Raw genomic sequence first — 16,756 nt, forward strand, 5'->3', positions numbered from 1 at the left:
CTTTTTCCTCCTTACTTTCTAAGCATTTTGCGATGAATAGCTTTTGGCTGAGGGCTGGGGATGCTAGACTTGTACCAGCTGGTTGGCTCATTTCAGGAGAGCCGCTGTTTGTACACAACGGTTTTGGGAGCAAGGAGCATTTTGCCTCCTTGGTGCTGCCGCTGAACCCTACTGAGACGTCTGTAGCAACGGACCCTTTTCTACTGATATAGCCCATACCGTGGACAGACACGGAGTCACGTCCTGAGCTGCCGCAAGCATGTATGAAGAACAATGTACTGCTTCACACTGTATATACGTTATAATATAAAATACTATTTAAGGAAGAAGCACAAAGCAAACGCAGAGAAGCAATACTGAGACAGAACCTTCTCAGGGGTTACCTGACACCACACACACGCGAGCACACAAACAAACACACTCACGCACACACTCACACAGACGATCCAACCAGAACCTTCCCTTGCACCTATCGTAGTAGCATAGCACTTTGGCACAGCGTAAAAGTCACCATGCTATGTTTTCATCAACACATGATTGTAACGATCTCGTCACATGGTTTGTGTTTAATAACATTCAGTGGGATTTGACTGCAAGATGTGTCTCCCCTCACAACTGAGAACCCTGGTGCCTAGCAACTGAGTCTTCTGTAGCAGTCTCACCTTCACTCTCCACATGCTACTGTTTTGGCTAGAATCACAAGAGGTAGATGTTTATATTCTGTGTTTAATAAGGAGAACGAAACACTGCACTGCAGATCTATGGTCAAGATTACTGAAATGGGGACGTCTATCCAAACCGACTATTGTGAGTGTGTCTCAAAGATGTTTCAGCAGCCGTGTTTGGATTTAAGTGGTCTGCTGTTGTGGTTTTGATCGGCGTATCGGTTCCTCCTCAATGTCAACGATAACCCAAAGACAAAATGGCCGACCTTTGTTGCACAGTTGTGACATTCCCTTGCTGCTGCCAGCCCAACCGAAAATAGTCATTAAAGTATTACCAATAATAAGTAATTCACTGTTGTAAGGTTATATTTATACTATTATATTATCCTCTGAACTATGTGTTCATTTATTTCTAGAACAAATTGGAACTTGAAGGGCCTGGAACGGTGTATCAGGGTGTGAATCTCTCTCTTTCATAAGTCTTGTTCCCAGGGACAGCGAGAGAGAGAGGGAAAGAGAGAGTGTGTCATCCAAGTCGCTTAGGTCTGGTGGGAGAGAGCACCGAGTTGCAGAAAGCTTGGGTAGCCATTTTGAAGCTTTGCAGAGCGGCAGAAATAGATCTGGGATCAGGTTTCAGCTGCGGAGGCAAAGTTTATCAGACGAACTGCTGAACAGATCATTTTGTGTGTGTGTGTGTGTGTGTGTGTGTGTGTGTGTGTGTGTGTGTGTGTGTGTGTGTGTGTGTGTGTGTGTGTGTGTGTGTGTGTGTGTGTGTGTGTGTGTGTGTGTGTGTGTGTGTGTGTGTTGGGTTGGGTGCGCGATTCAGATTTTGCTGGCTGGCACAAATGTGGTCCATTTCTATCTGTATGGAAATGGAGACGGTCTCCCGTCGATACAGGGCACGCGCACGCTGGTCACGCACACGTCAAGGTACGGTTTCATCGGGAGAATCGATCAGTGTCTCTGGTTCATCCGGCATTGGTTCACCCAGTCCTATGATATCCTCTGATAAGTGACTACAGTGTTTTGGTTTTGAATGTACACTATTGTTCTAGTGATTTTAGAGTAGAATGTATTTACTCATAGAGTAAACTGGCTTTTTTTGTGAAAGACACATATAAAGAATATATATATGAATACATGCATATATACATCTATATCTACTTGTTTGTATGTGAATCTTTTATTTTTTTTGCTGCCCTGGCAAGAACATTATATGTTTATTTTTTACTTTGACTGTTCTCCCAAGTGATGTCTTAAGAGTGCTTTGGATTTCTGTGTTTCATTTTGTTTGTATATAAATAAAGTTATTTATTTTGATTTTACTCAAAATGAGTTTCAACCAGAGTCAGGTTTTCGTGTGCTCATTCATATGCGATATTGGACTTAAAAATGATCAATGATATGAATATCCATGAAGTTATTTCATTCAGATAGCGGTGCTGTAGGTCATGACAGATTACAGAGAAATCGTTATTATTAAAACTGCACGGGCTAAGAGGCAGATGAGACAAATTTGAGAATGGTCATTTTAACTATCTGTAATATTTATTATTATTAAAAAGAATTCACGGTGGTATTGCTCCATGGTTTGTCCCAGTTATTGGCTTTATCGCTCTGCTTGACGAAGTGTCAAATAAAACTAGGAAAGGAGGATTGATATCGTTCTCCTGAGAATGACTTTGTTCAAACAAAGTTTCATTTGGTTTCAAAGTGGCAATCTCTAAGATCTGAAATGATGTTCATTTTAATAAAAGTATCTTCAGGTTCTGCCGAACGAGGTAACACAATGGGGGTTCCGCCTGCGGCCCACTGATCAAAGCTCTTGCGTTTTCAGTGTTATGAACGTTACAATCTGGGGGTCGCGGGCGACATCCTCGCAATGCATTCAAATCACAGGCAGTGCAATCAGCCGAGCGGTTTCCATTTCTCAGTGGTGTTTGTTGGGGGCACAATTCCTCTCACTAGTTTGCATTGTTGCGAAATGGTTTTATTCACCAGAAGTAACCTTCAAAGAGAACGAAAAAGATCTTCCAGATTACCAACCTAACCTCATACTGAATCAGAAGAAGACCCACAATGCACTCTGCCTCTTTTCAGACCAGTACACTGGAAAATCAAACATAACCCATGAAAACAGATGGAGAATGAAAATGTTATTCACATTAATTCTATACCCAGGCTCACAATCTAGATAACAAGCGGGGGTGCCAAACAAACCCAAATAGGCCCGGAGAAGCAAATGGTTTAGCTGGGTGGCGTGTCAGTCACTTTTATCGGGGTCAGCGCTGCTTCTGGTTGACTCAGAGTATCATGTGACATCTCCAACAGTCAACACCAGCCCCCTGAGCTCCCCGGCCTTTCATCCACCTGCCAGGACCTCGGCACCATGTGTGCGTGTCATCTCGCAAGTCCTGGAAGCAACCGGGAGAAACGCAGGAAGGCGAGGGAGAAAGCGTGGAGAGGGGAGACGTCGAGAAAAGGGAAGGGGGAGGGAGGGGAGGGGGGGGGGGGGGGGGGGGGGAGGGCGATGACAGTTGCTCCTAACAAATTAGTCCCGCTCCGCGAATCTCATCAGTTCGCTTCCAATCCGTCCGTCCACTTATGGAAGCCGTCACATACTTGTACAGCTCTCACTTTACACGGGAACTGTTGTTTGCTTTAGCTTTATATATATATATATATATATATATATATATATATATATATATATCTCCATGTACGACTCAGTCCCATGTGGTTGTCTAATTCTAATTTCTAAATCAGTGTGAGATTACCGTTTGAAATGAAAGCATGCTTTGGTTCATATTGAATCATTTTGATGAGGAGCATCAGAATCAAAAGAGAATAAAAACACCAACACAACTTAAGACTTAGAAGGCTGTTAATAATTGACAGCGTAGCCTTTGGTGGCAGTGGCTGTGATGAAGGTAAACAGAACTCGATCGCCTCACTATCTCCTATTCCTGTCCAATCTTCTCACTGGATCGGTCTGGATCAGCGTTACTGTATCCAGCCTGACAAAGCCACTCTGTAGAGACTCTTTCCTCCTCCATATCCGAGAGAACCAGCCTGGAGACAGGAAGCAGATTGTAAAGACGTTGGCTCAGAATTAAATATGTGATTTATGTTGGCCTACGTACACTTAGATTGTGATTATGTAAATAAGGTGTTGGATTCACCTTTTCTCCCTTTACAACCATTAACCACACTTTTTTTGTAAGATGACAAAAAATATATATTGCGCATGAAAGTACATATTGGTGTGACTACAAGTATTCTCTCAATTGGTCCAAATTGTTGTAACATTTGCAGAAACATGCGCATAGCCACTGAATGATTCATGGGACTTGAGAGTGGAAAGGTAGATTAAGAAAAATTAAAACAAATATAACTATAAATTAAACTACGATACAGGTTGACTGACTACTACGTCTCAAACACCACCTGTTAAACGGTAACATCATTCACACAATCCGGCCACAACATCCTATAACGCAAACATGTCCGCAGCCATAACTCAACCACATGATCCCTCTCCATCTCCCCACAAACCAACCTAAAGCCTTCCCTCCAGGTTATCAGGGGTCTCATACATCAGCACCATGGCTGGAATATCATCTCCGCAGCACAACTGTCACTAAGACCAGGCGGGGGCAGCTGAGTGGGCTCCTAGCAGGAACTAAACGGTATAAACCAGATAAGAGGCCATGAAAGCAGACTCCCTCTCCATAATGTAATACCAGCAGCATACATCACTTAAAGAGCTGCTAATTAGTACTGGCACTGCAGACTAAAACACGGCGAACAAAGCTTGGACCGATTCACAGCTAAGTGGGCCTACAGTAGATAAAAGTGGCAGTGCATTCTGGCACCGTAGACATCCAAAGCCAGATATAATGGAGCCTCATGCGCACCATCTGTGTTAATGTGAGGATAAATGTATGCACTTAGTGAGACTCCTGATTTGAACTCCTGTCCTGTTACCGCACGGGTATATGACTCATATCATAGCTTAATTTACATGTGGACCCAGCATAGTACTGACAGTATTTGCATTTGCTATTGCTCAAAAATGCTGTCAGTTCTATATTGAGCCAGTGACTAATGACAGACACAAAAAACGGTGTGTATGATGCACATTCACAAGGACAGGAGGAGGGAGGGGGTATCTCTGAGCTCAGGTTCACCCTGGACCTCATATCGGTGACCCGCAAGGCCGCCCGCTGACCAAATAACATCCTCACGTCAGCATTTCCTTGCCACGCAGGCAAATGCCCCCCCCTGAGTCTGTAGCTGTCTGCTGGTCGTATTTATAGCGGCGGATGGGGAGCGCCAGAAGAAACAGGGTTGGCGTGGAAGGCAGAACTCTTGGATTGCGTAATGCTGGTGCTCGTTACCGCCAGTTCCTGACGTGTAACGGGTTTCCAACATCTCCATTTCAGTCATCGCCCGAGGTGTTCATTTTATGGGAGTTGTAAACGCTCCAAATGATATAACAATGTCGCCTGGGACACACACAAACTCGTCGCTCATGCAGGGCTGCCAACTCTCACGCGCTGAGCGTGAGTGTCACTCAAACGACCTTTACGCGCGCTCACGCCACACCTCCTATTTATCGCTCAAATTATTCGCTATTTCGCTTGTACGTGGACATTTTTTAAATAATATACCCTCGTATATAATCATACGATGCTCTTTTAAATCTGAACGCGACCTTAATACACAGACAGAGTAATAAAGCGCACTGAGCTCGGCCACCACTCACACCGTAGGAGCTGCTGTCACACTATCTACACTTAAAAAGAAAGTGAAGTTGCTCGTCTACATTGTGATTTACGGTAAAGCACTTGAGCGCCGACAGGCTTGAAGTCTTCATGGTGCAATCAAGAAAAATGAAAAATCGAATCAAATAGTTTCTACAAACTATTTTGGTTCAACATGTCCCCAGGAACCAGGTGAATCAGAAGTCTTTGAAATTGAGATATGAATTCCTGCATTGTTTTGTTAGAGTCTAAGTGGTTCAGTGGTAAGACCTGCTGATTAAGATACCAGGGTCCTACTGATGATGGATGTTTTTTAAACAAAAAATCATTATGTGACTATAATGTAAAGTATTACTTCCAGTCATCAACTAATCTCCAGCTCTGTGACACAGTGGAGGGATCACTATCAGCATGGACATTAAAGAGTTTTTTATACATAACAATGTTGTGTGAATGTATAGTGTCAAATCTACAGATTCAGGGGTTAGAGCATATTCTTCCCTTCCCCAAAGAACGGGGGCAACTTTGGAGGGAGTCATCTCTACTGCTTCTCATTCCTCTCTTGCTCCTTTCTTTGTATTACACTCTCTCTCTCTCTCGCTGGCTCTGTCTCTCTCCCTTTTTCTCCGAAGATGACGACAATGAAGAGAAAGGGTCGGAAGGAACCTCAATCAGTACCTCTACTGAGGTCACAGTCCCCCCTGGTGCTACATATCCTTTGGAATAACTTTATTGGCCCAGTGGAATGCAACAGGGACCTGAGCCGGATTAGTGTGTGTGTGTGTGTGTGTGTGTGTGTGTGTGTGTGTGTGTGTGTGTGTGTGTGTGTGTGTGTGTGTGTGTGTGTGTGTGTGTGTGTGTGTGTGTGTGTGTGTGTGTGTGTATAAGAGCAAAGTATCTCCATCCGGAAAACCACTATTTGCTGGAAAATAAAATTGTATATATATTGTTTATATTAGCCTAGATAGAAATACATGCATATTCAGGCTGAATTTCAAAGCTAATTATTTATAAATACAGCAGTTAAATCAGCACAGATGTTACTAGGGAAATGTTGAACAAGAATATGGTGAAGGTCATAGAAAACAATTTGACCTGATTATTTGATGGATTTTAGATATCTGCCTATTATAGCAATGGATGCATGCATACATATTGATTTAAGTATGTATTAACAAATTAAAAAAAAAATTACCCATTCTCAATCAGTATATATGTATACATGAATATATATATATATATATACACACATACATGCATATACACATGTATATATATTTATCTATACATTTTTATATTCATGTGTACATGTGTGTATGTGTAAATATATGTATACATATGTACATATAAATATATACTGTATGTATAGACATGTGTATATGTAAATATATACTGTATGTATAGACATGTGTACTATATGTGTATATGTAAATATGTATGTATATAAAAGGTGTATGTATATGTGTGTATACATACAGCGCCCTCCATAATTATTGGCACCCCTGGTTAAGATGTGTTCTTTAGCTTCTAATAAATTCATTTTTTTTCTAAATAATATAGGACCACAATGAAAGAAAGTGTGAAATCCAGCCTTTAATTCAAGTGCATTTATTCAGTAGGAAAAAAAATCCCACATTAAGAAATAATTATTTAACATCAAATCATGTGTGCCACAATTATTAGCACCCCTGATGTCAAGACTTTGTACCACCCCCCTTTGCCAACAAAACAGCACCTAGTCTTCTCCTATAATGTTTCACAAGATGTGAGAAAACAGAAAGAGGGATCTTCGACCATTCCTCTTTGCACAATCTCTCTAAATCATCCAGCGACCTGGGTCCTCTCTTCTGCACTCTCCTCTTCAGCTCACCCCACAGGTTTTCAATGGGGTCGAGGTCTGGGGACTGAGATGGCCAAGGGAGGAGCTTGATTCTGTGTCTGGTGAACCATTTCTGGGTAGATTTGGCCGTATGTTTAGGGTCATTATCTTGCTGAAAGAGCCAGTGACGACCCATCTTCAGCTTTCGGGAAGAGGCCACCAGATTTTGATTAAAAATGTCCTGGTATTTCACCGCGTTCATGATGCCATGCACCCTAACAAGGTTCCCAGGGCCTTCGGAAGAGAAACAGCCCCACAGCATCACCGACCCTCCCCCGTACTTCACAGTGGGCATGAGGTGCTTTTCTGCATACTCATCTTTGTGTTCCGCCAGACCCGCTTGGAGTGTTTGTTGCCAAAAAGCTCTATCTTTGTCTCATCTGACCAAAGCACACAGTCCCAGTTGAAGGTCATTTACCGCTTAGCGCACTCCAGGCGTTTGCGTTTATGATTTTGAGTGAGAAAAGATTTTTTCCCGTGCATGCCTCCCAAACAGCCTGGCATGTAGATAGCGCCTGATGGTTGTTTTGGAGACTTTGTGACCCCAAGATGCTACCATTCCTTGCAATTCTGTGACAGTGAGCTTTGGAGATTTTTTTATTTCTCTTACCATTCTCCTCACTGTGCGTGGTGGCCAAATGAACTTGCGTCCTCGTCCAGGCTTGTTTACCACTGTTCCAGCTGTTTTAAACTTCATGATGATTCCTCTGACAGTAGATATGGGCAAGTGTAGACAAGTGGCTATTTTCTTGTAGCCATTGCCTGATTTGTGAAGGTCGACACACATCTGCCTTGCTTGAACGGTGTGTTCCTTTGTCTTTCCCATGTTGAAGAGAAATGGCCTCTGTGGCACGTCATATTTATACCCCAGGGAAACAGGAAGTTATGAATTACTAATTAAATGTTCCAACATACTCTGATCAACTTTGTAAACTACTGTAGGAATGACAGAGATACTTTAATTACATTTATTTCCTAGGAATTGTTAGGGGTGTCAATAATTGTGGAACAGGTGATTTTATGAAGAATAATTATTTCTTAGTCAGGGACTTTTTTTTTCACTTAAAATTCACTTGAGTTGAAGGTTACATTTTTCTACAATTTTCAGTGTGAGAATATGTTTCTGCAATAAAAATTGAATTTATTTTAAGGCTTTTAACACATCTTAACCAGGGGTGCCAATAATTATGGAGGGCGCTGTATATATATGATGAATAACGTGTGCAACATAAAGGAGGGCGGACAATAGAATCAGATACAATCTCTCCGTGTTCAGATCTTTATGATGAAAGTCATGAAGTATACACAATGCAACCTACACTATTACAATGTCCACACGCTGATAATGTTCCTTGTTTTCGTCCAATGACAAAGCTACGTTTTGGGCATGTCAGTAACAAATTAACAAACAGCAGTTTGACTTTCAAGCTCGGAGCGAAATAAAGAAAACAAGTAAAAACATAGTGAAGTCAACTGTATCACAGCAGGTAGGTAAGGTACAAGTAGGCAACGTTAGTTATAAAATAGAAAAAACATGAAACAAACCCCCAGATTTATTCACTTATGGTTTATATGTTATTTACAACTCGGTGGTTAGAGGACTGAACCCCTTTGTTGTTATTTGGCCTTTCCCCGTTGCATCATGGGTATGTTTCACACCCACTGAACGCTCCTCCTTCAAACTACATTCAGCTCACGATTCACCAGTTCTCTTCACGTTGTCAGACACAATAAATCCTTCCTTAACGTCTCAGCGTTGACAGAAAAGTGTTAACGGGATGAGTGATAATGATTTAGAAGCATCAAGCTTTGCACTTTCCTTCCTAAAGACAAAAAGGAGCACAATAACATACAAACATACACACACCCGGGATGGGCTTCACTGCGACCCTGGTCCGAACTCCTGTATGGCCCCCGGTGACCCTGCCCGGCAACCCTCTAAGCCAGATGGACCAATCAGAACGCTGGGCATCGACCCACTCAGTGTAGGACTGGGGTCCAGGAAGGCAGTGGACATGGATCATGAAATGTGCTTTTGATCGGGTGAGGGCTCTTGGAAGAACGCACGTTTTAGTTGTTGCTGTGCTTTTAATAGAAGTATTCAACGTATATGGATGTGTGTCTGAGTCTATTCTAAATATAAGTGGGTCTCCATATGCTGGTAGAGGCAAACTCATGACACCGTGCTAACACAATATGTCTGCTACCCTAGCGAAACACAGCCTCCAAACATGACCTCCTCTGTCAAGGTCAAAGGTCGAGGGGAGGGGGGGTCAGCAAGCAGCTGGAGACATGAGAGCTGGAATAGTGATGTAGGGTGAGTGGTTTAAACATGTCTCCCAAACAGCCAGATGGAATTACCAGTACCTGTGGGTGTGTGTGTGTGTGTGTTCATGCATGTGTATGTGTGCATGTTTGTGTATGTGTGAGCGTATTGCCGTATATCAAGCGGTCTGACCCTTGTCTCTAGTGACGGATAGGGTTTCAAACACTCGTTGGTCTTTGTGCCGTGCCTGGACTGTGTGTGGGGGAGATATATATATATATATATATTCATTCTACGAGGGTTTCAGTTAGCCAGGTCCTCATGAAGTTTCCACGTATCCAAGTTATTTGTGTCCAGGTGCTGCTGACAATAAACCCTCATGCATTTTTAAAGTTCGAGAATTTAGATTTAATAAAGTTATTTACTACCACGGGAGATGGGCAAGACTGCCTCTCTCTCTCTGGCCCACTGTGCGTCACATGGTCATTGTCTTCTGCTATACGCCCCACCCTGCCACCAGCATCACTCGTATACACACACTGGTTAATCAGCGCAACCCAGACAATTAGAAAAAAATCTAAAACGTTCCTTTTACAAGCATGCACACGCGCGCAGGCTAAATGAGTGCTTTCTTTGTATTCTGTCCCTCTGCTATGTTCATATTTACACGCCATACTCATCCATGGCTGTTCAGTCAGTCACTGAAGCACATCTTCCAAGTCCAATCACATACATACACACACACACACACACACATTTTCACACACACACTCACACACGTACACTCAAGCAAATACACAATCCCGACAATCAACATTAACGGAACACCAATCCACGCACATATCCGTGTTTTTCTTCTTCTAACAGCACATTCTTATACATACATTAAAAAAATCGTGACACTTTGTTAAACGTAAATGTGAGAAAGAAAAAAAGCTCCGTTCAGAAAAAGGCGTCTCATCTCATGTCAGCTCTGTACCTAAAGACCCCTCCCTCTCTGTCAAACGGGGGGGGGGGGGGGGGGGGGACGACTACGCTTGCTTGTGCCGGGGAGTTGAACATAAAGCAGGGAGTGGTGACGCATGCGCCCGGCCTGTGTCCAGCCCCCGCTCCTCCACAGCGTTTAAATATCAGTAGTACAAAGATTAAAATCAACAGAAGCCTCTTCTCTCTCCACACCCAGCCTCTTGTTCAACGGAGATCTGGACGCGCAGCGCCAACAAAACGCACCCTAAACCCATGGTGAGCGGGGGCTGCTGGGATAATGGACTTACTGGGGGGGGGGGGCGCAGCCTGCTTACGAGGATTAGGAGGCTTGGAGGGGGTGTAGTGTTAACACAGTTTGTTTTTTAAATCCCCAGATCATCCTGGGGGGGTAGCAGTCAAGTTATGTTGAAATCCCTTCAGCGGGGGGGGTGGTGGGGGGGCGTTGCTGATAGCAGCGGGGGAGGCGGTGGTGGTGAGTGGGCGGGGTCAGTTAGGTGTTCTCCTTGCCCCCCTGGGCGCCCGTCACCGTCTTGATGGAGCTGAGGGTCCGGTTGAACCAGGTCTTCTTGGCGGCCTGCACTTCATTCATGGCCAGACCCAGGTGGTGCTCCAGGTCCTGGGACAGGAGACCAGGGGGAGGGGGGGGGGGAGGAGGGAGAGAGGAGAGGGAGGAGGAGGAAGGGAAGACACGAGGAACGTTAACATTAGCAACATGAGTGAAATCAAATGGTACGATCCGTCCAAAAGCATCCAGCACCAATATACCTGATAGCAACTACATTGTTGACCATTTTATAGACCGTAGTAAAAAGTACTATATAGTATTTTAACTATACAGTTTAATATTTTATATTGCAAGAAATGGCAGTAAACGACAAGTCGCACTAAATGACACTTATAGAACTTGGGCAAAGGAATAACCTTTTAACAATGCTTTTATATATTATACCTTGCATATCAATATTAATACTTATTATATATCTTGGACGTTAAAAGCGGTAAAATCAAAGAAATCAAATGCAAAGAAAGAGCAGAAGGACCCCATGTGCCCCCCATTTGATTGTGTGTTCCTGTCCGCCCCTTCCGTTGGCCCTCATCCGTCTCCTGAAGCGGCCCTGCCCTATTGGCCCGTACCTACGGTCGGCCTTGTAACGTGAGGCCATGCTCGCATAAGCGACACATATCTGAAGGGCCTGTCAGGCGGCAGCGGTGTGTATGTGGCTCCCCACACAGAGGGAGGGGGGGCCTGTCATCAGATCAGTCAGCCTATAGCGGCGGCGGCCCGCCCACCTCCGCTGCACATGCTGATGGGCCTGTCACACGCGCCGCACCAGCCCCACCGTTATGACTCCATCACGCTGGCTGCAGACCCGCTGTCAAAACACGGCGCATTGTTCCCCGAGACGCACATCAATACGCCCGTGGCGCTCGCATTGGATGAGGCAGTGTTATCAGGATTTGTCCGATACGTTTATTCAAGTCGTTGTTTTGCTCTGTGTGTGCGTCTCTCTCTCTCTCTCTCTCTCTGGCTGCGTGTATGTGCAGCCAACATGGCCTCCTGCCTGGTCCTACCACCAGGTGTTAGTCAGCCCGTCCATCATGGCCTCCTGCCTGGTCCTACCACCAGGTGTTAGTCAGCCCCGTCCATCATGGCCTCCTGCCTGGTCCTACCACCAGGTGTTAGTCAGCCCCGTCCATAGGCCTCCTGCCTGGTCCTACCACCAGGTGTTAGTCAGCCCCATCCATCATGGCCTCCTGCCTGGTCCTACCACCAGGTGCTAGTCAGCCCCGTCCAACCACTTTTAATACTTTCCATTACATCCATCTAAAGACATGAACCTCAAGTTGGGCTGCGTATCTCCCACCATACGTATCTGTCCCTGTATCTACTATCTACAGTGCATACAGTGCTGTCCCTGTATCTGAACCTCTCTGGACTGCATAGGGCTGGGGATCGCCACTGATTTCCAACAAGGTCCGGGTTCTATTAGATGTTCCGATGTGATTCGATTCAACATCGATTGGTTTAGGGATATTTCAGTTCCTATACAAATTTTGCTTGGAAATGAAATTAATCCTCAAAGAACCAATGCTCTAAATCGTACCAGGCAGCCTCTAACCCGGTGCATTATTAAACATACCTGTATCTTGCACTCAGCCTCCACCAGCTGCAGCTTGGTCTGGGCCAGCTCCAGCTCCATCTCCCTCAGCTGGTTCTTCAGGTCCTCCTTCTCCTCGCTCTCCTCGGGCCCCATGGCGCCCAGGGGCCCCGTGGCCAGGCGCACACGCCCCTCCTTGTTGAACAGAACGCTGCACTTCTCACAGCCGTCCACCCTGGCCTGAAACACGGGGGGGGGGGGAGGTGGTGATAAAGGGGATGGAGAGGGTGAGATTGAGGGTTTGGGGGGGTGGGGGGGGGGAGTAGATCATAAGGTGGGGAATGATGAAAGAGGATGGTAGAGGGATGTGGGGGGAAGAAACTGGGAGGGGCTGGAGGGGGAGAGGGGGCTGGAGGGGGAGAGGGGGCTGGAGGGGGAGAGGGGGCTGGAGGGGGAGAGGGAGCTAGAGGGGGAGAGGGGGATGGAGGGGGAGAGGGGGCTAGAGGGGGAGAGGGGGCTGGAGGGGGAGAGGGGGCTGGAGGGGGAGAGGGGGCTGGAGGGGTGGGAGAATGAACTACCTTGATTTTATCCAGCTCTCCGCGGTTGGAGGTCTGCTGCTTCTCCAGACGCTCGCTGAGCTGGGAGCAGATCTACACAACAGAGGTCGAAGGTCACCTGACTGAACACCACCGTTTGCATAATGACGACGGTATTTATTCAGTGTCGGTGGCAATCTTCCCTTTCTCTCCTACACCGGTGATCCACAAAGTAGCAGACAGGCGTATGCGTGCTGGCACACACTGGGACACACAGATACACACACACGCACGCACACACACACACACAAACACGCCCCCAGACTTGTTCTGTCGCTGGCTCTACACATGGATCTCAGTGACACCCTGAGTCATCCTAATGGCGACAGCACTTTGTTCCCTTGTCTCTGTTCAGTTTATTTTGGAGGAGAGCTGTACAAACAAGGAGGAGGAGAGGAGCAAATCCGTAGCAAGACACTCACCGGGCCAAGATAGGCTCCGCATATCTTACAACATGCATCTGGATTACAAATTGAAGTGCACAGTGCATGTAATAAATATATAGGGATATATATTTAGGTTCTCATAGTGACGTCATATTTGTATATGGATTGTGTAGGTTGCCATAGTGACTAGGTAGAGCTTTATAGGGATTGTGTTGAACTTTATGATTCAGTCATCAAATCGGCGGCTTTAATAGAAATACCATGGCGGACACGACGGACCTAGTGAACCTGAACCCCGATGTTAAACCAGCAAAAGATGAATACCGCAAAATAAATAGAAATATCGTGCCACAATTCCTGCAGAATCTCAATATATACAGAATCGCACATACATATTGTATCGGTACTCGGAAACCTTATAATATCATGTTGTATATTATGAGGCATGTCTCGGCTTCATAGTATCAGCATCACACAGACAAAGACAATGAATCTTCCTCCGCACCGCCCAGAGAAAGACACATGAACACAACATTTATAATCAAGATATTAACCACCTATAGCAAGCCGTACATCAGTCTATCTGGGAGGAACGATGGCACAACAACACATAACTCTGTTGTCTCCCCTGTCTCTCTACGGACATTTATTCCAATGTTCTCTTATCTGGAGCCACTCAGCCACTCACTCCCTTCAGAATAAGAGCGCAGCCGTTCAGCTGAACACCATCGTGTCACCACCGGGCTTATTATAGCGTGGCTCAGTGCTACACGCTTCTGATGTGAAGGGCTCTCACACACCAGAGAGTTCGGCCACACGGGCACGCAGGAAACCCATCAGGGCCCTTTCATATTAGCTCTATCATTTGCAATTTCCGGGCTATACTTTTACACCCAATAAAGGGGAATGATATGTTTCTGGTGTCGGTGCCATTTCCTTTGTTCCTCGTGTGGAAAAGTTAGAGACAAGCCCATTGTGCAATTTATAGCTCTGCCATTATAAGAGACACTAGTAGCATGGGGTGGAATGATAGGTTTCAGCGCCAAGCAACTTCGGCTCACGTACGAGAATACACAAGAACAGACCATATTACTGCGGGGGGCACTTATAAAGAAACAGATCCATTTTCTTCAGTCGGAGGAACTAGAGGGCCTGTACTCTGAGTGTACCCCTCAGCCCGGTGTGTTCCTTGTCCTCTGGAGGTTAATAAGGGTGTGTTGGGCAGAGCATGTGAGCGGAGCGGAGCGTGGAGCAGGGTGGTGGAGCGGAGCGGAAGAAATAGGTTGGAGCGGGTTGGAGCGCAGAGCGGTTTTAAATTCAAAGGCCGGAGCGGGGATTTCACTCCGCTCCAGTCCGCTCCGATTTTAACTGCTTCTAGCGGCTTACATGTAGGTGGTTCACGTAGAATAGAATGGGTTTCAATGGGAGCATCCTAGCAACCTGATTGGATAAAATGCGTCACGTGAGACCCTTCCACCCCCCCCCCCCCCCCCCCCGCAACACTGGCTCCTCGTGTGCCCGCGAGAGTAGCAAGATGGAGTTTGGGAAGTAAATTTGTGCGGAGCGTGGAGCGATTTCGCCGGAGCGGCAGGAAATTTAAGATGCGCGCGGAGCGGTTTTGAGCGGAGCGCCCTGGCACAACGTTGAGCAGCAGAGCGAATGAGGGGACATCCTCCTGAGCGGGGAGCGGGAATTGCGCGGCGCTCCGCTCCGCTCACATGCTCTGGTGCTGGGTCAATCGCCCCGAAACCACCCTGTGAAGCTCTCTGGCGTTGGGGACATTTAGCACAGCCTGACACAAGGGGGACTGGAGGACCTTTGAACCACCGCAAAGCATTGTGCATGCCTTGCAGAGGCAGTGGGGTTAAGCCTCGAGTATAACCAGAGCCGTATCGCTGTTAGAGTCGACAAAGACCGAGCTGTCACCAGGGCTCAGCAGGGGGAAGCCGCTGTTAGTTTATGTTTGTGTTAAGGGCCTACGCTCAGCCATCGCCAGCACATAGCCGAGGGGCCTGCCGTTAGTATATAGTTGGTGGGATGGTATATAGTTTATGCGAATATAGTTTAATGGCTAGTGTGGTGTTTGTGTGCCGCAGCCCCTGTACGTGTACACTTATGTGCACGACTCAAGGCACACGGGGTGTCCGCGGCGACGACCGTCTTTGGATGTGCTTCAGTGAACCTGCTCCTGTCTTCTATAAACACACTTGATGGTGATTCACCTCAAAAGTATTAACAAAAACAAAATGTTGTAGGATAGCAGGTCGAATGACGTGTCCGTTCTGATCTTCGCACAAAACAACAATAGGAAGGGGCTGGTGACCCCCTTTGAAAGGACCAGGAACATATCCCTAAGTAGACATCACAGCATACCTATGAACAATGTTTGTGGTGAGTTTGGCAGAGATGTGCTTCACGGTGTGGGGTGATGTCCCACAAACAGTCAGACCGACATGAGCCCCTTATATAGTCAGGTCTAGCGGGACGATTTCGTGCCATCAACATGTGGAGTGGAGGACAGCAGAACTGTGTGGATCTGCTGCCTCTCTCAGGGGCAGTGGACAGTAAAGTAACCAAGATATCAATGTGTTTATGTTCTATTAAAAAAATAGTGCAATGATAAATTTGCCTAATAGGCCGAGATCTTTACAGCAATGACGCAAGGATGTCTATCAGCGACTGACTGACTCTTAATCTGATGCAACTCCTGATCATAAGGAAGTAGGAGTCTGACGCAGTTTCACTTCTTCAAAGAGAGTTAGAAAAGGAACCAAACAAAGGCCTCAGTTATTTTTTCGGTCCAGAAGAGCCTCTGGTCTCTCACGCTTCCAGCAGAACACGGTCGGTGCCTACCTGCTTGTACTCCCCGATGATGGAGCCGTTCTTCTTGATCTCAGACTCTGACTTGTCCAGCTCCCGTCTGCACATCTCCTTCAGCTGCAGAGGACACACACACACACACACACACACACACACACACACACACACACACACACACACACACACACACACACACACACACACACACACACACACACACACACACACACAGTAATAGTGTTAGCGCGACCCTTGGCAGAGGCAGAGGACAAGAGTGACAAAGGCAATGTCA

The 16,756-nt window shown here is 46.0% G+C and overlaps 1 protein-coding gene across 3 annotated transcripts in view; it reads right to left on the reverse strand.

Annotated features, from left to right (window-relative positions):
* Positions 1-6,933: 6,933 nt before the first annotated feature.
* LOC130381341 (rab GTPase-activating protein 1) overlaps positions 6,934-16,756 on the reverse strand; it is a 71,568-nt gene continuing 61,745 nt past the window's right edge. For 2 of the 3 annotated variants that reach the window (XM_056588870.1, XM_056588869.1), the window contains 4 exons: positions 16,498-16,581; positions 13,241-13,312; positions 12,705-12,902; positions 6,934-11,179 (listed from right to left, as the gene is read on the reverse strand). In XM_056588870.1, the coding sequence (XP_056444845.1) occupies positions 11,054-11,179; positions 12,705-12,902; positions 13,241-13,312; positions 16,498-16,581 (480 nt within the window). In that variant the 3' untranslated portion in view covers positions 6,934-11,053. The remainder of the gene's footprint in view (positions 11,180-12,704; positions 12,903-13,240; positions 13,313-16,497; positions 16,582-16,756) is intronic. The other variant, XM_056588872.1, reaches the window with a different exon arrangement.

The sequence above is a fragment of the Gadus chalcogrammus genome, chromosome 4 (assembly GCF_026213295.1).
Source record: "Gadus chalcogrammus isolate NIFS_2021 chromosome 4, NIFS_Gcha_1.0, whole genome shotgun sequence".
NCBI classification, from domain to species: Eukaryota; Metazoa; Chordata; class Actinopteri; order Gadiformes; family Gadidae; genus Gadus; species Gadus chalcogrammus.